At 43.7% G+C, this 26,825-nt stretch overlaps 1 protein-coding gene across 1 annotated transcript; it reads right to left on the bottom strand.

Annotated features, from left to right (window-relative positions):
* Window positions 1-1,070: 1,070 nt before the first annotated feature.
* On the bottom strand, window positions 1,071-25,986 carry LOC124037682 (mesoderm induction early response protein 2-like). The gene is made up of 13 exons (XM_046352637.1): window positions 25,705-25,986; window positions 23,599-23,753; window positions 19,774-19,899; window positions 14,754-14,871; window positions 14,236-14,345; window positions 14,046-14,115; window positions 13,767-13,918; window positions 12,080-12,161; window positions 8,368-8,462; window positions 8,043-8,173; window positions 7,388-7,485; window positions 6,616-6,711; window positions 1,071-3,175 (listed from the first exon to the last, which is right to left on the bottom strand). Exons 2-13 carry the CDS (start codon window positions 23,743-23,745, stop codon window positions 2,697-2,699), a joined length of 1,704 nt encoding a protein of 567 aa, XP_046208593.1. The 5' UTR covers window positions 23,746-23,753; window positions 25,705-25,986; the 3' UTR covers window positions 1,071-2,696.
* Between the last annotated feature and the right edge of the window lie 839 nt (window positions 25,987-26,825).

Genomic DNA, 26,825 nt, shown 5'->3' with positions numbered 1-26,825 from the left:
CCTCACAAGGAAAAAGTGGGGACATTTTACATTCCCCAAAAGGAAAAATGCTATTTTAGGTTTAGGGGTTAGATTCACAGGAGGTTGGTGGCACCTTAATTTGGGAGTGGAATGGAATCAAATATATCAAACATGGTCTCCATGTGTTTTATGCCATTATATTTGCTCCGTTCCAGATATTATTATGGGCTGTGCTCCCCTCAACAGCCTCCTGTGGTTAGATTTAGGGTTAGGGTTAGAATTACTGTAGGGTTAGAATTACTGTAGGGTTAGGGTTACAATTAGGGTTACAGGCTGACTACACTGCTCGTGTCACGTGAGCGAACGTTGCAAAATACATTTTGAAATCTATATTATTCAATTATTGCACCCACCCTGCTCGCGTGGGCCAATGAGCGTCTGCGTTGCCAAGGGCTAAAATAGAAGTTAGTTCTATTTGTGACACAGATCGCGCTGCAAGTCCCGCCTCTCTTATCTCTTCATTGGTAATACCCACGTGGGTGACTGAAAGACGAACAAGGTCAGTGGTGGTAATGCACCTAATTTATGAAAGTTGCCAATCGCAAAATAAAGTCAAGAGAAGAAAAAGCCTAGGAGAGATGACTAGAAAAGATTCGGTTGACCATTTATGTGTGGATTAATTGTCGGAGTAGAGGACCTTGTGCATTTCAGGCAAAATAACAACTTGGTGTTTATATCACAGGACAAATAAGCTAGCATCAGCAAGCTAGCTAAATAGAACACATTAGCTAGCAAGTGCAAGCTAGCTAGCTAAATTGCCATAAATGTTTTAATGCTTTTCGACATGTCCCCAAATTAATGTAATTGGTTCAGAGTTTATTTGATATTTTAACCTGCGTGTTGTGATCGTGTTTGTGTGGGGACAAAATACATTTATGCACGATGGCGCATGCGCGCAGCCAGTTTGGGTTCCGTGCTAGGCATTAAGATTAGTGTTAGGGTTGTGTTTAGTTTAAGGGTTAGGGGTTTAGGGAAAATAGGATTTTGAATCGGTATACATTTTTTGATCACTTTGATAGTAAAAAAAAAAATTGTGTATGTGCAATGACTTTCAATGTCAACATGTGTATTTTTAATAGGTTATTTTTTGTTTTGTTTTTTACAAAATATAATCATTATAATTACAAACCAACATAAACAGAAGAAGTACGATATAAATGCAAAAAAATAAACAAAAGCTGTGTTTCTACTCCCTTTTCTGCCCCGATAGTCAACATCCAGAACCTCCTGTAAACGGTTGGAGAAAACACAGATCTAGAACAGCTTAGGTCAGAGCAGGGAGTAGAGGATGACCCCACCTATAAAAAATAAATAAAGACATGGAGTTTTCCTGCTGTCAGGGCAGAGAGCACAGGGGACGTATTCTCTCCGGGCCCACCTGAGCAGGGGTTGTGAAGCAGGCAGGCTCTCTTCAGACTCTCTTCAGACTATGTGACAGCCGATATCCTCTAGTGGCAGGATACTGTAGAGCATCACTGAAACCTGGGGACTGTATAGCTAGCTATATATCACATTCTCCATCTGCAACATTGTTAATATTGCATCCTTCTGAACACACACGTTTTGGGTTGATGTCCTTCAATGCCATTGGGCATTTTCAATGACTGTTACCCCCAAGGTTGCATGTGTGATTCAGGGTAATATCCAACACTTAATCACACAACAGGAGTTGAGATACATGGAAGAAGCCGGAGGCTACAAAACCTGAGTAACTGTGTATTCAGTGACTTACCTACAGTAACATGTACAATAATGCGCAAAACACAGGCTAACGTGCCTATCATGGTTGTCAGGCAATTGTGAGATTTTGGTTCTGTACAAGACCTTTCAAATGTCAACATAAACTACAAAAGTTTACACATAAGTACTCCCATCTTATTGCAAACCTTCCAAGACATGTCTGAACAACAAGGAACAAGAAAATAAAAACAGTGACAATCTCAAAAGCATTGTTTCATGGTATTCTTATACAGATCTTTCTTTTTAAACAGACTGTATACAACACCTTCAGTTTCAGTTGTGGATGTTCAAGAGGTGGAACCACAGTGAACTAGGGAGACTGATCTTACCTAAGAGGTCCACAGTCAGAGTGGTGAAGAGACATACAAGTGCAGACTGAACACTGCTCATAGAAACAGCCTTATCAGATCTGATAGCGGGAGAACATCTCTTGTGGACATACTGCTATAATATGGCATCCAGGTCATGCTGTCTGTCTGCTGCTCACTGTTCCCAGGAAATGTTGGGAAATCAGTGAGGGATGTTACATCTGTCTCGAGTTCTGCTCTGGAAGAGGAGGAGGCCACTGCAAAGAACATCAGGACAGTTGCTTTGGCCTTGGAGCTATCAACAAGCCCACCCGCTTCTCCAGTACCAACATTACCTAAGAATTCTCTAAGAACTGGGAACATCCCTGTAGAACGACTGGCCTTCCAGAACAGACAGGTAGGTATAAGCCATTGTGCTTAGGTGCATTGGGAGTCTCCCCTAGTAAACACTATGATACAGGTATGCCCATCTCCCTGTAAAAACATAGTTTCTCTCCTGGAGAGTTTCACACCAACACATGAGTAAGCTCTGGTCCAAGTTTACTTCAACAGGCAATAATTAGAAGTACAGACAACCCAGGTGTTATTGGAATGTTCTCCAGAGTAAAGACACCCTTCTTCCTCCCCTTACTGTGTGAGAGAGCGGGGGTGCTGGACGGGAGAGGGGCACAAGGCTGAGGGACACAGGTAACTGCTGATGGCCCCAAAGTCAGAAGTGATAGAGACTGAGGGGGCAATGGTGGGTGAGGTCTGGGGGATGGAGGGCAGGGAGAAATCTATCTGCAACCCCTGGGAGTCCCCATCCTCTGGCCCCATGGACAGGCCATCTGGAAGGAAAGGCCCTAGCTGCAGCTGGTAGAAGCCAGAACCCAGGAGAGGAGGCTCCACTGGGGGGCACGGGGAGCTGCAGCAGGGCAGTGAGGAGAGGTGGAGCTGGGCAGGGGGCGAGGTGGGACCGTGGCCCGGGCTCGAACAGTTCAGAGAGGGCTCCTGCTGCAGGTCCTCCAGAGGGGGGAGTGGAGAGAAGTGGCTGAACAGCTGCTCCCTCAGTGGGCTGGGGCAAGGAGCGCCACACAGCTCCAACACTTCCATCCCCATCACAGCATCTAGACAAGCAGAGAAGAATTACTAAAGAGAGACTCGAACAAGCACTACCTCAACGGTAACAGACAGAGCGCATGTGGCACTAACAGGTTTCCATCCAACCATTTCATGCTGATTAATTACCTGACGCATTAAAAAAACCTCTTGACCGGCCTGATGGAAACAGCACATTTGCTGTGTAAAATTTCCCAATGTCGACAAAACAAAATACGCTAGACAAGGGTGGATATATGTTTGTCTGTGAAATTATTATGCGACAATTGTGGTGGAAACACATTTATGAGCAAATGTTACGTTGTACTACCACCAAATCAGTTAATAGGGAGATTAAATAAGTTATGAACTTCATTTAAAAAACTCAACCATCTAGACACAATACCACATAATGACGAAGTGAAAACATGCAGGTTTCTTGAAAATGAAATACACTACATGACCAAAAGTATGTGGACACCTGCTCAAACGAACATCTCATTCCAAAATCATGGGAATTAACATGGAGTTGGTCCCCCCTTTACTGCTATAACAGCCTCCACTCTTCTGGAAAGGCTTTCCAGTAGATGATGGAACATTGCTGAGGGGACTTGCTTCCATTCAGCCACAAGAGCAATAGAGAGGTCGGGCAATGAGGCCTGGCTCACAGTCGGCGTTCAAACCCCTCTTTTACGATACTGCTACTCTCTGTTTATCATATATGCATAGTCACTTTAACCATATCTACATGTACATACTACCTCAATCAGCCCGACTAACCGGTGCCTGTATATAGCCTCGCTACCGTTTATAGCCTCGCTACTGTATATAGCCTCGCTACTGTATATAGCCTCGCTACTGTATATAGCCTCGCTACTGTATATAGCCTCACTACTGTACGTAGCCTCACTACTGTACGTAGCCTCACTACTGTACGTAGCCTCACTACTGTATGTAGCCTCACTACTGTATGTAGCCTCACTACTGTATGTAGCCTCACTACTGTATGTAGCCTCACTACTGTATGTAGCCTCACTACTGTTATTTTTCACTGTCTTTTTGACTGTTGTTTTTATTTCTTTACTGACCTATTGTTCACCTAATACCTTTTTTTGCACTGTTGGTTAGAGCCTGTAAGTAAGCATTTCACAAATAAACTTTTATTTGATTAATCTCAAAGGTGTTCGATGGAGTTGAGGCCAGGGTTCTGTGCAGGCCAGTCAAGTTCTTCCACACCGATCTCGCCAAACCATTTCTGTATGGACCTGACTTTGTGCACGGAGATATTGTCATGCTGAAACCGGAAAGGGCCTTCCCCAAACTGTTTCCACAAAGTTGGAAGCACAGAATCGTCTAGAATGTCATTATATGCTGTAGCATTAAGATTTCCCTTCACTGGAACTAAGGGGTCTAGCCCGAACCATGAAAAACAGCCCCAGATCATTATACCTCCTCTACCAAACTGTACCATTTGCAATATGAATCGGAGCAGACAGCGTTCTCCTGGCATCCACCAAATACATATTAATCTGTCGGACTGCCAAATGGTGAAGCGTGATTCATCAGTCCAGAGAACGTGTTTCCACTAGTCCAGGATTGAACCCACAACCTGCTCTATCAACTGAGCTACAAGGGACAATCAGCTCTTTACAAAATGTTATGGTTTCAGACTCAAAGTACAATATATCAAAGCTGGTGAACATGGTAACCACATCAAGGTAAAGTCTACACTTGTTGTATTTGGCGCGTGTGGCAAAAAAAACATTTTATTTGATCAGTTATAGAATCAGAATTAATAAAATAATTTAAATAAAATATTCATTAAATATTTTAGGTTAAACTATTGTGAGGAAGCCAAAACAAAACTTTAAAATCTTACCCTCCAATGAGACTTTTCATGAGCCCTAAGTTTTAATTATGGTTTGGTAGATTTCCTGCAACTTCCTGACCTAAGAAGCATAATGCTTGTATTTGGTATTTAACCTTCTTATTTATTTACAATGACAGCCTACCCCAGCCAAACCCGGATGACACTGGGCCAATTGTGCGCCGCCCTATGGGACTCCCAAAACATTTTGTGTGAACTGGTTGAATCTGACTGCCTATTAAACACTGAGCACCCAGGACTCCAGTGGGGTTAGTATGTGCTAGTTAGGTCAGGCACAGTTTGAGTCTTTACCTGGTGGCCCTGCCTGGTTAGAGTCTTTACCTGGTGGCCCTGCCTGGTTAGAGTCTTTACCTGGTGGCCCTGCCTGGTTAGTCTTTACCTGGTGGCCCTGCCTGGTTAGTCTTTACCTGGTGGCCCTGCCTGGTTAGTCTTTACCTGGTGGCCCTGCCTGGTTAGTCTTTACCTGGTGGCCCTGCCTGGTTAGAATCTTTACCTGGTGGCCCTGCCTGGTTAGTCTTTACCTGGTGGCCCTGCCTGGTTAGTCTTTACCTGGTGGCCCTGCCTGGTTAGAATCTTTACCTGGTGGCCCTGCCTGGTTAGTCTTTACCTGGTGGCCCTGCCTGGTTAGTCTTTACCTGGTGGCCCTGCCTGATTAGAGACTTTACCTGGTGGCCCTGCCTGGTTAGTCTTTGCCTGGTTGCCCTGCCTGGTTAGAGTCTTTACCTGGTGGCCCTGCCTGGTTAGTCTGTACCTGGTGGCCATGCCTGGTTAGTCTTTGCCTGGTGGCCCTGCCTGGTTAGTCTTTACCTGGTGGCCCTGCCTGGTTAGAGTCTTTACCTGGTGGCCCTGCCTGGTTAGAGTCTTTACCTGGTGGCCCTGCCTGGTTAGAGTCTTTGCCTGGTGGCCCTACCTGGTTAGAGTCTTTACCTGGTGGCCCTGTCTGGTTAGAATCTTTACCTGGTGGCCCTGCCTGGTTAGAGTCTTTACTTGGTGGCCCTGCCTGGTTAGAGTCTTTACTTGGTGGCCCTGCCTGGTTAGAGTCTTTACTTGGTGGCTCTGCCTGGTTAGAGTCTTTACTTGGTGGCCCTGCCTGGTTAGAGTCTTTACCTGGTGGCCCTGCCTGGTTAGAGTCTTTACCTGGTGGCCCTGCCTGGTTAGAGTCTTTAACTGGTGGCCCTGCCTGGTTAGAATCTTTACCTGGTGGCCCTGCCTGGTTAGAATCTTTACCTGGTGGCCCTGCCTGGTTAGAATCTTTACCTGGTGGCCCTGCCTGGTTAGAGTCTTTACCTGGTGGCCCTGCCTGGTTAGAGTCTTTACCCTGTGGCCCTGCCTGGTTAGAGTCTTTACCCTGTGGCCCTGCCTGGTTAGTCTTTACCTGGTGGCCCTGCCTGGTTAGAGTCTTTACCTGGTGGCCCTGCCTGGTTAGAGTCTTTACCCTGTGGCCCTGCCTGGTTAGTCTTTACCTGGTGGCCCTCCCTGGTAAGAGTTTTTACCTAATGGCCCTGCCTGGTTAGTCTTTACCTGGTGGCCCTGCCTGGTAAGAGTTTTTACCTAGTGGCCCCATCTGGTTAGATTCTTTACCTTGTGGCCCTGCCTGGTTAGAGTGGCCTGTGTGCAGTGAGCTCAGGGCTTTAAGAGAAAGCGGGGCGTTCGTCTGCGACGGGGACGGCCCTCCTCCTCTGGAACGCCATGCCAACACAAAGGTAGAAACACCACAGGCAAACACACAAACCAATGGGAAAACACAGATGCACACAGGTGGGATAAAACAATACATCAAAATGCTTCAAATCATATGTTCATGAATACAACACATCAAATTGAGGCAAACAATGTAATCAAGACAAATAATAATAAGACAAAGAGTGGGGAGGATATGAAATGGTGAGAGGGTGGATGGCATGTATGACTATTACTTATGTATCTAGTTAACTCTCGTTACCTCTTAAAACAAGCTGTAGTGTTTGTGGAGTTTTGGTTTCAGGTTTTTTTCTTTACAAACATGTTTTTTTTAAATGATTTGTTATATTTTTCTCTCTATCATCACTGCATTGTTGGGAAAGAGCTCTCAAGGTAAGAATTGCACTGTACTATACACCTTTTACATCCTGTGCACATGGCGAATAAACTCTGAAACATGAATGATCTGGGGCAAGGATCAAGGCCAGGGCTGTGGTATAGGACTGGGACTAGAGAAGGGGCTAAGGGCAGGGTCCAGGGCTGTGGTATAGGACTGGTTCTAGAGAAGGGGCTAAGGGCAGGGTCCAGGGCTGTGGTATAGGACTGGGGCTAGAGAAGGGGTTAAGGGCAGGGTCCAGGGCTGGGGCTATGGGATAACCAGGGAAGGGGTTACCTTGCTTGTCCAGATCTATGATTGGTGGATGTGAGGGGAGCTGAATCTGGGAGCACCCCTCCATCTCTCCAACCTCTCCATCCTGCTCTCCATCCTCCCTGGAAAACACAAAACAGAAGGAAACGGCTTGTGAAGGAAAAACCGTTCCAACTACACCTGAACTTGTCCAAGAAGAAATCTCATTTCCATTCTCAGATTCATACCATTTTGTTATTGTTATGAGTACTGAACACGATCCAGGACTCCCAGCATGATATCAGCTAAACATATCAAACATCTCTAGTCTGAAAACAATGACAATGGGGATGTTATATTGACATACACTACTTCTGCTTGTCTACACCTGTTATTTATTCTGATCAAGATGATCCTATTACATTCACCGTACAGTGCGTCTACACCTGGTACTAAAATGTGTCCGCTGTGTCCAGTGTCAGGATTTCCTTTTCCTGCGCTCTATTTAAATAAGCTATTATTCGGGGAATGATGCCAGGCTAAGGAGATGATCATGACAACAACTTGATGGTAGTGTCATAGTAGTGCCTGCAATTCTAAACTTTACTCAACTTGATGGTAGTATTTGCCAACTCAGCTGGCATTGAAATGGGGCTTGACTCTCAGGTTGAGACAAGGTCATATCTGCAGTGCTACTCACATGCTCCCTGACTGCAGACTGTACTTCTTGCGGCCCAGCTTAGTGGTCTGCTGGGTGAAGTACTCGTGGCGATCCGACTTCTTCCACATGTAGTAATACTCCACACACTCCCCCACTGAACGCGTGCGTACCTGACATATAAACACAGGGTGGTTTACTGTTTGCTATGGTATGAATCAGTGAGTTTTTTTGTCTGATCAATGGAGACAAGCAGGTTTGCACAGGCTATGCCAGTCTTGGCCATTACTTTAAAAAATAGAATTTCAACTTTGTAGCAAATCAGGTTCGCCCCAAACCTGATGTTGGTAGTTTCTGTGCTGCTCACCTTATTGGCCTGAATGAGGTGGAAGTTCTTCCCATGAACTCGATAGCCATGTTCAAAGTTTCGACATTCCTCCTCGCTCCAGGCACACAGCTCCTCTGCACAGAAGACAACAGCAGTTGTCTCTGAACAGACTTAAATGAATTGTTTTGGAGTTATATTACAGGAGCTAACCACGTCAAGATGATTACTATTAATCCATTCACCCTTAGACCACCGCAGTGGGGCGGCGCACAACTGGCCCTGCGTCGTCCGGGTTTGGCCGGTGTAGGCCGTCATTGTAACTGACTTGCCTAGTTAAATAAAGGTTAATTGTTTTGTTTTTAATCAAACAAACGCCTCCGACTGCTTGATTTCCATTATCTAGCTACACTAAATTACCAAAAGTATATGAACATCTGCTCGTCGAACATCTCATTCCAAAATCATGGGTAATAATATGGAGTTGGTCCCCCTTTGCTGCTACAACAGCCTCCACTCTTCTGGGAAGGCTTTCCACTAGATGCTGGAACATTGCTGCGGGGACTTGCTTCCATTCAGCCACAAGAGCATTAGTGAGGTTGGGCACTGATGCTGGGCGATGAGGCCTGGCTTACAGTCGGCGTTCCAATTCATTACAAAGGTGTTCGATTGGGTTGAGGTCAGGGCTCTGTGAAAGCCAGTCAAGACCTTTAACACCAATCTTGACAAACCATTTCTGTATGGACCTCACTTTGTGCACAGGGGGATTGTCATGCTGAAACAGGAATGGGCCTTCCCCAAACTGTTAACACAAAGTTGGAAGCACAGAATCGTCTAGAATGTCATTGTATGCTATAGCATTAAGAAGTCCCTTCACTGGAACTAATGGACCCGAACCATGAAAAACAGCACCAGACCATTATTCCTCCACCACCAAACTTTGCAATTGGCACCATGCATTGGGGCAGGTAGCGTTCTCCTGGCATCCGCCAAACCCAGATTTGTCCGTCGGATTGCCATATGGTGAGGCGTGATTCATCACTCCAGAGAACGTGTTTCTACTGCTCCAGAGTCCAATGGCGGCGAGCTTTACACCACTCCAGCCGACGCTTGGCATTAAGCCTAAACCCGCATTAAGCCTAAAACATAGGCAACAAATGTAATTTGGTAGATTTGTCAGCCTACACTGGAGAGGGCACAATAGGCTACATTTTAACCTACACTCTAGAGCGCTGCTACCTGACCCCCGACATTACACATTGGGTTAAGGGCCAGGTAGGGGCTGTTTTTTTCATCGATAACTAGGGTATGAGCAGGGCTCACATATCACTAAATTGATCACTAACATTTTGAAGCTGAGCCATTTGCTTGTGCTCTGCTACGCAGTACAGAGACTAAGATCATAACATGGTGTCAGAAGTGCTTCAACCTCGTCAAATATAAAACAGGAGACATTATTTAACAGAAAATAATAAATGTTCCTTGAGTTGTCTGAGTTTAGAGTGACGAAAAGTAGGTAACTGCGAACTGCTCTCTCATGACTCTTCATTGATGACTGAGCCATTGCTATGGATACTCACAGACTCAAAGAGCCATGAGCAGAGCGAGCTGCGCGCAGGGAGCGTGTGAGCGTGTGACAGACAGAGAAGAGCAGCTAATGGATTTACTAACAGGCTCGGGCTTACAATGAATGCCCAAGCAGGGCTTTACTACACTTCCAGCTTGACTAAGTAGCGTTAGTCAAGATGACAGTAGGCCTAGGACGATACTAGTATCGCAATAACGAAGCAGAACTAACTCTCTGGTCCTTTAAAAACCTGCTGTATGTAAAATATTATGTGCTATAAATTGGAATATAAATTCATGTGATTCTGGATGACAACATGTATTTATTTATTATGTTATTTGACCAGGTAAGTTGACTGAGAACACATTCTCATTTACAGCAACGACCTGGGGAATAGTTACAGGGGAGAGGAGGGGGATGAATGAGCTAATTGTAAACTGGGGATTATTAGGTGACCGTGATGGTTTGAGGGCCAGATTGGGAATTTAGCCAGGACACCGGGGTTAACACCCCTACTCTTACAATACGTGCCATGTGATCTTTAATGACCTCAGAGAGTCAGGACACCCGTTTAACATCCCATCCTACACAGGGCAGTGTCCCCATTCACTGGGAATTGGGATATTTTGTTTTTAGACCAGAGGAAATAGTGCCTCCTACTGGCCCTCCAACACCACTTCCAGCAGCATCTAGTCTCCCATCCAGGGACTGACCAAAGCAAACATAATGATGTTTGTTTCCAAAATTAGGGCTGTTTTCCTAAAGAAGTTACACCCGCTTCATGTTTTGTTTTCTTGCCACGACACTAACGAGTATCGCGAAGCTGGTATCGTTCCGGCACTAGATGACAGATTCAAAAAGGTTTTCAGAGTAGGACTGCTGATATGAATATGATTACAAACCCTGGGATTTAGCTGAAATATTTGACCTAGGCAAATATATAAGTGTATTTTTAAGTTGTTGGTAACAAGGGTTCGTGGTGGGTCTATCAAATAATTGAATTTCGAAAGGAAAGCAAAGATTAAGCTTCAAAGAAACCAAAGAAGTTCCACGGTCCCACACAAAATGTTTATTTTTAATTCTCTGAAATGTAGAATACTAGCATCATTCAGAGACTAAACAGCTGTAGAGAATTAACACACAGTGGTGGTTATTGAGTTTTAGATACGGGGTAGTTTGAGCCCTGGATGCTGATTGGCTGACAGCCGTGGTATATCAGACCGTATACCACGGGTATGACAAAACATTTATTTGTACTGCTCTAATTACATTGGTAACCAGTTGATAATAGCAATAAGGCACCTCTGGGGTTTGTAATATATGGCCAATATACCGCGGCTTAGGGCTGTATCCAGGCACTCCGCGTTGTGCCGTGCATAAGAACAGCTTTAGCCGTGGTACATTGGTTATATACCACACCCACTCAGGCCTTATTGCTTAAGAAGACTCTACAGGGATTGTGGTTGCTTCACTGTCTGTCCTCAAATTTGAAATTCCAATTAATAATTTGATACCGGCCTCACGAGTGGCGCAGCGGTCTAAGGAACTGCATCACAGTGCTTGAGCTGTCACTACAGACCTGGGTTCGATCCCAGGCTGTCACAACCGGCCGTGACCGGGAGTCCCATAGAGAAGCGCACAATTTGCCTAGCGTCATCCGGGTTAGGGAAGGGTTTGGCCAGGGGAGGGTTTACTTGGCTCATCGCGCTCTAGTGACTCCTTGTGGCGGGCCGGGCGCCTGCAGGCTGACTTCGGTCGTCAATTGAACAGTGTTTCCTCTGACACTTTGGTGCAGCTGGCTTCCGGGTTAAGCGGGCGGGTGTTAAGAAACGCTGTTTGGCGGGGAATGTTATCGGAGGCCGCATGAATAGACCTTTGCCTCTCCCGAGCCCGTTGAGTGTGCGACAATGAGACAAGGTCGTGATTGGATCACAATTGTATATCACGAAATTAGGGGAGAAAAGGGTAAAATACCAAAAATAAAAAATAATTTGGGTAATTTGGGTAATTTGAGTAATAATTTGGTGCCGTTAATGAGTCATTGATATGAGTTAATAGACTCTTGAAAGATTAGTCTAAATGAGGACTATAAGGGATCCTAATAAAATCTAAAAGAGTTGTTGCCACGAGTAAGATGACATATAACCTACTATATATCAGTAATAAATGTGACGTGGATGGTCTTACCGCTGAATACTTTCACATTAAAGCGCATTCGTCTCAGTGCCTCCTCTGCATTAAAGCTGCATTTCACCAGCTCATACAGAGCCTGAGAGATGGAAATAAAGAGAAAAGAAGCACACAGTTGTGACAGAAGTCTGTGACCTCAACCACAGTATGAACTGTGCAGAAATCACTCGACATGCAAACAAAGTTAATAGATTTACATATGACGATCCAGCCCTACTAAGTCCCACTCTGTTTCTGCTTTACCACCCAGTTTCAAGTTCATTCAGTGTTCATTCAGTGTACATATGTATAAGATACATATGGTATACACCGTCCAACTAAATGATTACTTGCAGGTTCCTCCTCGACAATGCAACAACAATAAGAAATACAGTTGAAGTCAGAAGTTTACATACACTTAGGTTGGAGTCATTAAAACTCCTTTTTCAACCACTCCACACATTTTTTTGTTAACAAACTATAGTTTTGGCAAGTCGGTCAGGACATCTACTTTATGTATGAAACAAGTAATTTTTCCAACAACAGTTAGCAGACAGATTACTTAATTTATAATTCACTGTATCACAATTCCAGTGGGTCAGAGGTTTACATACACTAAGTTGACTGTGCCTTTAAACAGCTTGGAAAATTCCAGAAAATGATGTCATGGCTTTAGAAGCTTCTGATAGGCTAATTGACATCATTTGAGTCTGTGTACCTGTAGATATATTTCAAAGCCTACCTTCAAACTTAGTGCCTCTTTGCTTAACATCCTGGAAAAATCAAAAGAAATCAGCCAAGATCTCAGAAAACAAATGCAGACCTCCACAAGTCTGGTTCATCCTTGGGAGCAATTTCCAAACACCTGAAGGTACCACATTCATCTTTACAAACAATAATATAAGCCCCATGGGACCACGCAGCCATCATACCGTTCAGGAAGGAGACGCGTTCTGTCTCCTAGAGATGAACGTACTTGGTGTGAAAAGTGCAAATCAATCCCAGAACAGCAGCAAAAAATCTTGTGAAGATGCTGGAGGAAAAAGTATCTATATCCACAGTAAAAAGAGTCCTATATCAACATGACCTGAAAGGCTGCTCAGCAAGGAAGAAGCCACTTCTCCAAAACCGCATAAAAAAGCCAGACTACGATTTGCAACTGCACATGGGGACAAAGATCGTACTTTTTGGAGAAATATCCTCTGGTCTGATGAAACAAAAATAGAACTGTTTGGCCATAATGACCATCGTTATCTTTGGAGATCCCAACCGGGTGGGTCTTCCAAATGGACAATGACCCCAAGCATACTTCCAAAGTTGTGGCAAGGACTACAATGTCAAGGAATTGGAGTGGCCATCCAAAAGCCCTGACCTCAATCCTATAGAAAATATGTTGGCAGAACTGAAAAAGTGTGTGTGAGAAAGGAGGCCTATAAACCTGACAAAATTCACCCAACATATTGTGGGAAGCTTGTGGAAGGCTACCCAAACCGTTTGACCCAAGTTAAACAATTGAAAGACAATACACTCAATTCGTATTTGGTAGCATGTAAACCTCTGACACACTGGGAATGTGATGAAAGAAATAAAAGCTAAAATAAATAATTCTCTGTACTATTATTCTGACATTTCACATTCTAAAATAAAACTTCCGACTTCAATAAGAAAACAAACATAAAGTAAATGACCCAACCCACTACATTACTTGTTCATTGTCTTTGATTATGTCCCCGTTGATGAGGGTGTCTACAGCCCCGTCCTGACCTCCCCGTCTCTGGGCACTTAGCAGGAACTCCTTTACAGCCTGGCCTGGCAACATGTCTGGGGTCCACAGGAGCTGGTCCTCATTCTCATAGACTGGGAACAGGAGATGGAAAGATAGTGATAGAGACACAGGTATAAGGATGTGTGTTAGACTGAGGCAAAGTGTCAACACACTAATCCAAAATGTACACGGATTCTGAAAGGGTCAATTGGGGGTTACCTCTCTCCTGGTATGAGTACGGGCTGAGAGGAGGGATTTTGGCTTGGTACATTGAGCCCACCATGATGTCCTGGAAAAATAACAACCACAGTGTCAGTCACAAAGGCACTACAGAAAACAGGTTGTTATATTTCCCTAAATAGTAATTGTAGAATATTTGAGCTCTGTTCAGTAGGCCCCAGTGTCTCACCTTGCGTTCATCATTGGATGGAATGGAGGTGTTGTCATCATCATCATCATCTGAGACATCTTCTGAGGAGCTGACGAAGGTGCCTTTGTCTCCATCTGCCATGGAATGGGCTTGCACATGGGAACATTTATTACATCAATATGTAGCATTCTCATAACACCACCAGTTAACAACTTCAAGGTAAAACAAATTAGTTTTGGCATAAAGGGGCCCTCAGGCCATTTAAAAAATATATCGATGTGATATGATAAAGGGATTCTCCTGAGTGGTGAGCTGGGTGGGTGGGGGTCTGTTTACAGGAAGTGGTAGCTGTGCTCCAAAAGTAGGAGTGTGTCATACCCATTATATAAAAGGTAACTGCCAAAAATAAAGGAAACACTTGAGTAAATGAGGGATACAAAGTATATTGAAAGCAGGTGCTTTCAATACAGGTGCTTTTCATTTTTGCCATTGAAAAAAATATTGCGATACTGGTATCGTCACAGCCCTAATACTCTATTTGACATTATTGGTCATACCTCTTAGGTGGCGGCGGAAGAGGAGGTCAGAGGCGTGGGAGGTGACAGAGAGAGTGAGGTCATCAGTTGATGACTCCTCTTCATCCTCTCCTGAGAACAGATCTTTAGCAATCTGTTCCTGGAAGAATGGAACAGTCCATTACTGTCTCAATGGAATAGTTCACTACCTTCTCTAAGCATCACACTCAGTGAAGTTAATGGAATTTATGATACATAAACGTGATTTAGTATTTTTCATGTTTTCTGAGTGTTTGTAGACCAGATAGGGCATCTAGAGCCCATCTTAACTCAATTCCTTAAGGGCCAAGTTCTAATTACTCATACAAGAATCAATAGACATCATGTCAACGCCAGAACATGTATCCTATAATGCTCTTGAATGCAGAACTGCACAGCTCCTCAACAATCAGTGTACTCTATGCTGGTTTTCCTTCTTGCCTTTTAACTAGTGATTGATTTCTGCTTGGAAAACCAGGTTGGTGCACCAATAACCAATTATACCACATCAGTCACCGGCTTCATTAATAAGTGCATCGACGACGTCATCCCCACCGTGACCATACGTACAATTTTCATTTTCTTTTTTTTTTTCATTTTACCTTTATTTAACCAGGCAAGTCAGTTAAGAACAAATTCTTATTTTCAATGACGGCCTAGAAACAGTGGGTTAACTGCCTGTTCAGTTAACCCAATACCAAACCAGAAGCAATGGATTCCAGGAAACATCAATCAACGAACCATCAAATAGGCAAAGCGTCAATACATGACTAAGATCGAATCCTCCTACAACAGCTCTAATGCTTGTCGGATGTGGCAGGCCTAGCAAACTATCACAGATTACAAATGGAAACGCAGCCACGAACCGCCCAGTGACGCGGGCCTACCACGAGCTAAATGAACCATGCATGAGAGCACCGACTGTGTGATCACGCTCTCCATAGCCGATGTGAGTAAGACCTTTAAACAGGTTAACATTCACAAGGCCGCAGAGCAAGACGGATTACCAGGACACATACTCAGAGTATGCGCTGAAGTGTCTTCACTGACATTTTTAACCTCTCCCTAACCCAGTCCGTAATACCTACATGTTTCAAGCAAACCACCATAGTCCATGTGCCCAAAAATACCAAGGTAACCTGCCTAAATGACTATCGCCATGTAGCACTTGCATCTGTAGCCATGAAATGCTTTGAAAGACTGGTCATGGCTCACATCACACATCAACACCAGCAACCCAAAAACTCTGGACCCACTCCAATTTGCATACAGCCACCAACAGATCCACAGACGCCGCAATCTCTATTGCACTCCAAACTGCCCTATCCCACCTGGACAAATGGAATGCCTACGTTCCAGGGTTCAACACCATAGTGCCCTCCAAGCTCATCACTAAGCTAAGGACCCTGGGACTGAACACCTCCCTTTGCAACTGGATCCTGGACTTCCCGATGGGCCACCCCAGGTGGTGAGGGTAGGCAACAACACATCTGCCATGCTGACCCTCAACACGGGGCCCCTCAGGGGTGCGTGCTTAGTATCCTCCTGTACACCCTGTTCGCCCACGACTGCGTGGTCACGCACCACTCCTACACCATAATTAAGTTTGCCACTGACACAATGGTGAAAAAAATCCTCATCAATATACACACAATACCCCATAATGACAATGCAAAAACAGGTTTTTAGACATTTTTGCAAATATATAAAAAATAAACTGAAATACCTTATTTACAGAAATATTCAGACCCTTTGCTATGACACTCGAAATTGAGCTCAGGTGCATTCATCCTGGAGATGTGGTAAATTCAATTACCACACACCTGTCTATCAGTGGCGGCTCCTCAGAGGAGAAAAGGGAGGACCATCCTTATCAGTGAATTTCATAAAAATGGTAAAACATTGAAAAAGTTATCCTTTTTAAATAAAACTATACTAAATATATTCACGTCACCAAACAATTGATTAAAACACACTGTTTTGCAATGAAGGTCTACAGTAGCCTCAGCAGCACTCTGTAGGGTAGCACTATGGTGTAGCCGGAGGACAGCTAGCTTCTGTTCTCCTCTTGGTACATTGACTTCAATACAAAAACTAGGAGGCACTTGGTCCTCACCCCCTTCCATAGACTTACACAGTAAATAATGACAACTTCCGGAGGACGTCCTGCAACCTATCAGAGCTCTTGCAGCAATAAACTGACATGTTGTCCACCCAATCAAAGGATCAGGGAATGAATCTAGTACTGAAAGCATTAGCTACAGCTGGCTAGCACAGCAGTGCATAACATGATGAAGTGAGTAGTTGACTCAAAGAGAGAGAAAGACAATAGTTGAACAGTTTTCAACAAATACATTTCTTAAAAAATTAAGAAGAGAGAGCAAGAGTGTCATTTTTCTTCAGTTTCACTTACTTAGCTAGCAAATGCAGATGGCTAGTTTAGCTACTCAAACACCTGGCTCAACCAGAGGGATGCTATGTTAGCTAGCTGGCTATGACTATCCAACAAAACACTGGAACTCTTCCAAGTCAAGGTAAGCTTTTGGTTTTATTAATTTATTGCCACTGGGGCCCACCAGTGTAACTGCTTACTGACTATGCACTGCAACATTACTGCATGATTAGCTAATATGGGGACAATGATGTAGATGGTTTGGAAAGTTTTTTTTAGCCTGGTCACATACAGCTGATGTGTTGTTCATTGAAGTCCACAAACGAAGGGCAAAGGTGAGAGGAGGGGAGTGCATAGAGGCGAGAAGGAATAACAATGCTATGAACGTGAACTGCGTTTATGCGTGATCAGGGGTGTATTCATTCCACCGATTCTGTTGAAAAACGTTTCTTAAACGGAAGCAATCGAAACAGGGATAAAAAATAATTTGTTCAATTGAAACTCTCGTTTGCAACTGTTGGACTAATGATTACAACCTAGATAGCTAGATGCAGGCAAGAGTGTGCAAGGCAGTATTGAAAGTCACTGTCTGTCAATGTGTCACTGTCTGTCATCTCAAATTTCTCTCTGGACCTGTGTGCATCTACGTTGTAAAATTTAATTCATAGGCTAGGTTGTAGCAAACTCATGATGGGTATAGGGAAATGTTGAGTATCATGTAGTAGCCTAAACATATCAATGTTACATTAAGCTTCGTGAAAGGTATATGAATGACAGTCATCCATTATGCTGTAATAGAAATAAGGCCATGCTCATAAAAATAAAAATCTTCCTCCCTCATCATAAATGGCACTGACCGCCACTGCTGTTTATATAAGGTCCATAGAGCTCAGAGACAGGATTGTGTCGAGGCACAGATCTGGGGAAGGCTACCAAAACATTTCTGCAGCATTGAAGGTCCCCAAGAACACAGCGGCCTCTATTATTCATAAATGGAAGAAGTTTGGAACCGCCAAGACTCTTCCTTGAGCTGGCCGTCCAGCCAAACTGAGCAATCAGGGGAGAAGGACCTTGGTGAGGGAGGTGACCAAGAACCCGATGGTCACACTGACAGAGCTCCAGCTCTGTGGAGATGAAAGAACCATCCAGAAGGACAACCATCTCTGCAGCACTCCACCAATCAGGCCATGATGGTAGAGTGGCCAGATGGAAGCCACTCCTCAGTAAAAGGCACATGAAAGCCCGCTTGGAGTTTTGGCAATAATTAACTAAAGGACTCCCAGACCATTAGAAACAAGATTCTCTGGTCTGATGAAACCAAGATTGAACTTTTTGGCCTGAATGCCAATCGTCACGTCTGGAGGAAACCTGGCACCACCCCTACAGTGAAGCATGGTGGTTGCAGCATCATTCTGTGGGGATGTTTTTCAGCGGGCTGGGAGACTAGTCAGGATCAAGGGAAAGATGAACGGAGCAAAGTACAGACAGATCCTTAAGGAAACCTGCTCCAGAGCACTCAGGACCACGGAGACTGGCTCGAAGGTTCACGTAACAGGACAATGACCCTAAGCAGACAGCCAAGACAAAGCAGGAGTGGCTTCAGGACAAGTCTCTGAATGTCCTTGAGTGGCCCAGCCTGAGGCCAGACTTGAACCCGATCGAACATCTATGGAGAGACTAGAAAATAGCTGTGCAGTGAGGCTCCCCATCCAACCTGACAGAACTTGAGAGGATCTGCACAGAAAAATGGGAGAAACTCCACAAATACAAGTGTGCCAAGCTTGTAGCGTCATTCCCAAGTAGACTCAAGGCAGAAAAGGTGCTTCAACAAAGTACTGAGTAAAGGGTCTGAATACTTATATAAATGTGATATTTCAGTTTTTTTGCCTTTTTAAATTAAATTAGCAAAAAACTGTTTTTGCTCTGTCATTATGAGGTATTGTGTGTAGATTGATGAGAGGGGAAAAAACTATTGAATCAGTTCTAGAATAAGGCTGAAACAACAAAATGTGGAAAAAGTCAAGGGGATACTGAATACTTTCTCAATGCACTGTATATGCAATGACTCTCTTGCAAAAGCTTGATGTACACTCACTGGACTCTAACCACACACCCACACATACTACACTAACACTCCAACACACACACACGGACAAAGACACAGGCATATTGACACCACACACACATGCTGTTGCTACTCTATTTATTTTCTATACGTAGTCACTTTACACCTACCTACATGGACATATTACCCCAATTACCTCAACTAACCCGTACATTGACTTGGTACTGGGCCACTTGCACATATACTCATTATTATGCTACTATTTTTCCTTTAGTTTATTTAGCAATTTTTTGTACTTTAAAAAAAACTCTGCATTGTTGACTAAGGTTGTATGTAAGCTTTCGGAGCATATGACAAAGCATATGACAAATACAATTAGATTTGATTTACTAACATATTAATCAATTAAGTACTACGAAGAAACAAAACTAAAACTAAAATCATCCAGACTGGAACTGGAGGGCCTGAGTTGTTCACCCCTTCTGCAATGCTTTCCTGGCTGTGTTTACAGTTTTATCTGTGGATTACTCCAGTCTCAGGTATGTCTAGTTATACCCAGGTCTCACCTTGTCCAGTGTCATGTCCGGCAGACTGGCTGCTAGCTCGTTGGGCTCCCTATCCTGCTGCAGGAGGGGATCAGACACCTCATACCCACACAGAGACAGCAGGTCCTCCAGGGGAATCTCACTGCCCTATAGAGAGACAGAGAGGGAGAAAGCGAGAGAGCAATTATTTTTCATGGAGGGCCACATTAGAATATATTTTTTCCCATCGCTGGCCAGAATCATATTACAGGATTGTACATCATGTGTATGACTGTGTTGATAGATATATCTACTGTAAATCACGTCCAGATATGCTACTTATTTTACTTTTTTTTTACATGCACACAAATAAACCACATCCATGTTCTCCTTTTGTTGGCATTTTCATTATTAAACATGCAATGAACTACACGGAGGGAAAAGTACATTGTGCATTTAGCACCACGGACAGAACTCTTGTTAATGGGTATCGCACTCTAGTGACTGGTGGGCCGGGCACATGCACGCTGACACAGTCACCAGGTGTACAGTGTTTCCTCCGACACATTGGTGTGGCTGGCTTCTGGGTTAAGCAGGCATTATGTCAAGAAGCAGTGTGGCTTGGTTCGGTCGTGCTTTGGGGGATGCATGGCTCTCAAGTTGCAGCGATGAGACAAGACTGTAACTATCAATTGGGGAGAAAAAGGGGTAAATATATATATATATAAAACAATTAGTGTTAAATCTGACATTGACTAGAGCAGTGAAGTCATGTATAGTTTCTGATGTTGCTATATGCAGGATTGCTGAGAGGTGAGAGTCAGTAAGAGATTATTTGTGCCTTGACTTGTTATATTTCATCACTGAAAATGTCTGTTCATGAGGGTGGCGCAGTGCTTGCTGTGCCACCTGACACTCTGGGTTCGAGCCCAGGCTCTGTCGCAGCCGGCCACGACCGGGAGGTCCATGGGGCGACGCACAATTGGCCTAGCGTCGTCCGGGTTAGGGAGGGTTTGGCCAGTAGGGATATCCTTGTCTCATCGCGCACTAGCGAATCCTGTGGCGGGCCGGGCGCAGTGCACGCAAACCAGGTCGCCAGGTGCACATTGGTGCGGCTGGCTTCCGGGTTGAATGTGCGCTGTGTTAAGAAGCAGTGCGGCTAGGTTGGACTGTGTTTCGGAGGACGCATGGCTTTTGACCTTCGTCTCTCCCGAGCCCGTACGGGAGTTGTAACGATGAGACAAGATAGTAACTACTAACAATTGGATACCATGAAATTGCGGAGAAAAGGGGGTAACATTTTTACAAAATATTTTACAAAAAATGTCTGTTCACATACATAGGTTGACCCAAATAGTACAAACATTTTCTGAGCATGACTCCTCCTTTGGAAAGTTTTGTTCATCGAGAGATGCATAGAACCTCGAAAGTGACATTGTTTTGAATAATTCTGCAATCACTGCATCAGACTGAAGATCGATAACCTCAAGTTGCAGGTCAGTGAGAGCGTTATCCACATTGAAGGTGAAAGGAGAGGAAACCAACAGCATGGCATTTTCCAACGTTCCGATCCTCAAAATGACGAAAATTCTCACCGTTCAAAGCACGCCACAGCGATGTATACTTCTCCTGCTGGGATTCTGATAGGGAACAGACTAGTAGTGTCGGAAGGTGGGTGAGATTGTTGGCTTCTACTTGGCGGGTCAGGAGGAGTAATTTTCCCTTGAAGGCTTTTTACAAGGTTGTACATCTGATGTGCAAAAAGGCCCTTCCCTTGTAGTTTGGAATTCAGCTAATTCATGAGGGCCATGATGTCCACGGTGAAGGCAAAATCAGCCAACCATTCTTTATCTTGCAGTTGAGGGAAATCCACATTTACCTTGTCTTTCAACTGTTGTTCCATATTCTCTGCGATGTCCACAAAAGGCCGCGTCACTGTTTGTCTTAACACGGAAACATTTTAAACAACTCTTTCTTGTCGGGGCAAAGTATTGCTGCAGTCAATTAAACATTATTAAATGAATTCGCACTCAGCGAATGGCTTGCTATGTTTAGACATTTTGTGGGACTATTTTTAAGAAAACAATATATTTCACCTTATTTTAACCAGGTAAGCCAGTTGAGAACAAGTTCTCATTTACAACTGCGACCTGGCCAAGATAAAGCAAAGCAGTGTGACAAAAACAACAGAGTTACACATGGGATAAACAATAGTACAATCAATAACACAATAGAAAAAATCTATATACAGTGTGTGCAAATGGGGTAAGATTAGGGAGGTAAGGCAATAAATAGGCCTTTGTGGCGAAGTAATTAAAATTTAGCAATTAAACACTGGAGTGATAGATGTGCAGAAGATGAATGTACAAGTAGAGATACTGGGGTGCAAAGGAGAAAAAATATATATGGGGATGAGGTAGTTGGATGGACTATTTACAGATGGGCTATGTACAGGTGCAATGATCTGTGAACTGCTCTGACATCTGATGCTTAAAGTTAGTGAGGGAGATATAAGTCTCCAGCTTCAGTGATTTTTGTAATTCGTTCCAGTCATTGGCAGCATAGAACTGTACGGAAAGGCAGCCAAAGGAGGAATTGGCTTTGGGGGTGACCAGTGAAATATACCTGCTGGAGCGCGTGCTATGGGTGGGTGCTGCTATGGTGACCAGTGCGCTGAGATAAGGCGGGGCTTAACCTAGCAAAGACTTATAGATGACCTGGAGCCAGTGGGTTTGGGACGAATATGAAGCGAGGGCCAGCCAACGAGAGCATACAGGTCGCAGTGGTGGGTAGTATATGGGGCTTTGGTGACAAAACAGATGGCACTGTGATAGAATGCATCCAATTTGCTGAGTAGTGTTGGAGGCTATTTTGAAAATGACATCGCCGAAGTCAAGGATCGGTAGGATAGTCAGTTTTACGAGGGTATGTTTGGCAGCATGAGTGAAGGATGCTTTGTTACAAAATAGGAAGACGATTCTAGATTTAATTTTGGATTGGAGATGCTTAATGTGGTCTGGAAGGAGAGTTTACAGTCTAACCAGACACCTAGGTATTTGTATACAGTACAACGATAGCGCTCGCAATTCCGTCGTATGCTGAATGCAGTTTTGTGAAAAGTCCTTGCTGCTTTTGCAACTGTGAAAGCAACTCTTTCGATACACTTGCCCTCTGCTCAGAAGACATATTCCTCTATTTCTCTACATGCTTTGTCTGGAAGTGTCGGGAGAAGTTGTGGTCTTTCAAGACAGCGATGCTCTTTGCACACTAAGCACACCGCTTTTCCTGATACCTCAATAAATACATATTTAGATGTCCACTCTTGCTGGAACACCCTACATTCATTGTCCACGTTCCTTTTTTTTAATCTTTGAAAAAAAATGTTTGCTCAATTTCTAGCTAGCTACTATTTGTAACTGTGACGTGTGTCAGCCTGTCAGTCACTGTCTGTCCTTGTGCAGTTGTTATTTATACGTGCCTTCAAAATAAATGTCCCACAATTGGTGTGAGTTAAATAATGACACAAACGCGAGTATTCATTGGGCTTTTAATTTGAATAACAAATATATTTTTTTAAACGTTAGCAATAGCAAATTCTTCATGTGATCTGAGCATGATTCCCGCAGGCTGTATTGAATCAGGTCGCGGGCTGCATACAGCCCCCAGGCCGGCCTTTGCCCTGCATTAATTCATCACATTATGGAATAATTGACAATCTATTACATAGAATAATATTATTCACTCCTGGTTTAGAGGGATGCAGTGAGGTCAGGCTTTTGTCCCAGCCCAGCACTAAAGTTGTGGTTGCCTACTGCTGCCTCTAATGTGTCAACACACCACACCAGATGCCAGAGGAGCTGTACTCACATTTTGGGGACGTGCTGCCATCTTCATTGGGCGGCCCTGTGACTGCGAGGCCCCCAGGCTGTTCTGCAGCTCCACTAGGGCCCTGGACTCCTCATAGCCCTGCCTCAGGATCTCCACTAGGCTGCGTCTGTGATCTCCAGAGCCCATCGAACTAGCTAAAACACACACACACACACACACACACACAAAGGGTTACCATCGTGGAGGACCAGTAGGTGCTTGATCCCTGTTCATTCCATTATATACTGAACAACAATATACATGCAACATGTAACAATTTCAAAGATTTTAATTAGTTACAGTAAATATAAGGAAATCAGTCATTTGAAATAAATAAATAATGCCCTAATCTATGGATTTCCCATGACTGGGCAGGGGCGCAGCCATGGGTGGGCCTTGGAGAGGATAGGCCCACCCACTTGGGAGCCAGGTCGACCCACTCGGGAGCCAGGCCCAGCTAATAAGGACGAGTTTTTCCCTACAAAAGGGCTTTATTACAGACAGAAATTCTCCTCAGCACTCCCACCCCTCCCCCTTGGACGATCCCGCAGGTGAAGAAGCAAGATGTGGAGGTCCTGGGCTGGTGTGGTTAAACGTGGTCTGCGGTTGTGAGGCTGGTTGAACGTACTATCAAATTCTCTAAAACGACATTGGAGGCGGCTTGTGGTTGAGAAATACATTAAATTCTCTGGCAAAAGCTCTGGTGGAAATTCCTGCAGTCAGCATGCCAATTGCACGCTCCCTCAAGAATTGAGACATCTGTGACATTGTGTTGTGTGACAAAACGGTGTAATGATCATGCTGTTTAATCAGCTTCTTGATCTACCACACCTGTCAGGTGGATGGATTATCTTGACTAAGGATAAAATGCTCACTAACGGTGATGTAAACAAATTTGTGCACAAACAGTCAAGTGTCAACTCAACATGGCTTTTATTTAGTCAGGATCATTATGCGATTATAATAAAACATTATAAGGCCTGTCATACATGCTAATGACAAGCCCTACAATGCATTATAGCAGTATAATTAAGCGATAAGGCCCGAGGGGGTGTGGCATATGGCCAATATACTACAGCTAAGGGCTGTTCATATGCACGAGTGCCTGGATACAGCCCTTAGCCGTGGTATATAGGCCATATATCACAAAACCCTGAGGTGCCTTATTGCTGTTATAAAATGGTTACCAACGTTATTAGAACAGTAAAAATAAATGTTTTGTCATACCCATGGTATACGTATATCTGATATACAATGGCTCTCAGGCAATACATTATAGGCTTACCTGCTGTTGTGTAAAGTGTTACAAGTCTTTTTTACTTGTTCTGTAATTCAAAGTCGCCTTACGACCACTTGTGAATTAAAGAATGGTTGAAGTTAATACAACAGTGGACACTAATGGTGTTAGAAAAACTGAATTAGACTTTTTGTCAAAATAGAAAATCCATTAAAATAGAGTTGACCTATGAACCAACAGTCAAGAGTTCGTTTTCAAATACAGCTGTGGTCTACTTAAAACTCTTTTGGGCGAAAACTCTCACAAACAATACATTAGTGACAGGTACGTTTATGGCCATTTTAACTTTGAAAAGCTTGGTCCACTCCACTTCAGGACGCAATGACCAGGGCGCTTTCCTGTAACTTGGTGCTGAACGTTCCTTCCTCTGACTCACAAATGGCACGCGAGAGAAGGAAATAGTTCTGGCTATTGCGTTTCCACCCGAAAAGACACCGACAGGGTATCTGAAATAATTCGGACTTCTCTCAAAGTTTGCAGTCAAAATACATTACTAACGGAGCACACCTGGACCATTTCTTCAGCACCACCGTCGAGGTGGTCTCGGATTGTGTTCTATAGCGCACTATCCGGCAAATTGGGAATGGCTCTTTAATGCGAAGAACGCGGAGAGGCGAGCCTGGGACAAAATGCCCCCATTTTACTTCCTTAATTATCAACACATATCACATTCACAACCTTCTGTAACCCGTTGATACGATTGTAAACATCGATAGCTACCGTCTTGGACGACAGAGGCTCTCAAACTCAGAGCTGTTCCAGTATCATTTAGTCCTCACATTCCTACCCAAGTCCTTTTGCTTACTTACCTCCGCCATTCCGTTTCTGCGCAGGCTGAGGAATGCCCGGATGTTGTAGCGCTATGGCTCTATTCTACAGTATGTACAGCCTACAGACCTAGTTTACTGCCGCAACGTTTCAACAATGATGACAGTAAACTACATGAAAAATTCTGAAATGAGAGAGTACGCCGTGTACTATTCACGTCTGGTATTGGTACAGGCTTTCATAAACTTGCCATCCCTCTAGCTCTTTGTGAAAATAACTAACAAAGGACAATGATTGAAGTTCAGATGTTTGTAAAGTTGCCCTTTGAACTTAATATCACATGTTTGTTCACCTATGACCCTGAATAGTCATTGTAGCCAATCTGATTGTCATGGTCTAGGGGAGAGTGGGATAAATTTAGCTGTTTAAAAAAAAAACATTCAGCATTACTATGTCAAGGGAAATATAGTATTGTTTCTAACAAATCTATCTACATATTTCAGGATGTTGTGTATCCCTGGAAATAATCAGAATTCATGGAATCATAACAGTTTTGAAAACATACAGTACCAGTCAAAAGTTTGGACCCCTACTCATTCAAGGGTTTTTCTTTATTTGTACCATTTTCTACATTGTAGAATAATAGTGAAGACATCACAACTATGAAATAACACACATGGAATCATGTAGTAACCAAAAAAGTGTTAAACAAATCTAAATATATTTTATATTTGATATTCTTCAAATAGCCACCCTTTGCCTGATGACAGCTTTGCACACTCTTGACATTCTCTCAACCAACTTCATGAGGTAGTCACCTGGAATGCATTTCAATTAACAGGTGTGGCTTGGTAAAAGTTCATTTGTGGAATTTCTTTCCTTCTTAATAGGTTTGAGCCAATCACTTGTGTTGTGACAAGGGTAGTATACAGAAGATAGCCCTATTTGGTAAAATGTCCATAATATGGCAAGAACAGCTCAAATAAGCAAAGAGAAACGACAGTCCTTCATTACTTTAAGACATGAAGGTCAGTCAATACGGAACATTTCGAGAACTTTTCTTGAAAGTTTCTTCAAGTGCAGTCACAAAAAACATCAAGCGCTATGATGAAACTGGCTCTCATGAGGACCGCCACAGGATAGGAAGACCCAGAGTTACCTT

This window comes from Oncorhynchus gorbuscha, linkage group LG06 (assembly GCF_021184085.1).
Source record: "Oncorhynchus gorbuscha isolate QuinsamMale2020 ecotype Even-year linkage group LG06, OgorEven_v1.0, whole genome shotgun sequence".
NCBI classification, from domain to species: Eukaryota; Metazoa; Chordata; class Actinopteri; order Salmoniformes; family Salmonidae; genus Oncorhynchus; species Oncorhynchus gorbuscha.
Note: the sequence above shows the minus strand (reverse complement) of the source record. Positions and strands in the feature narration are given on the sequence as shown.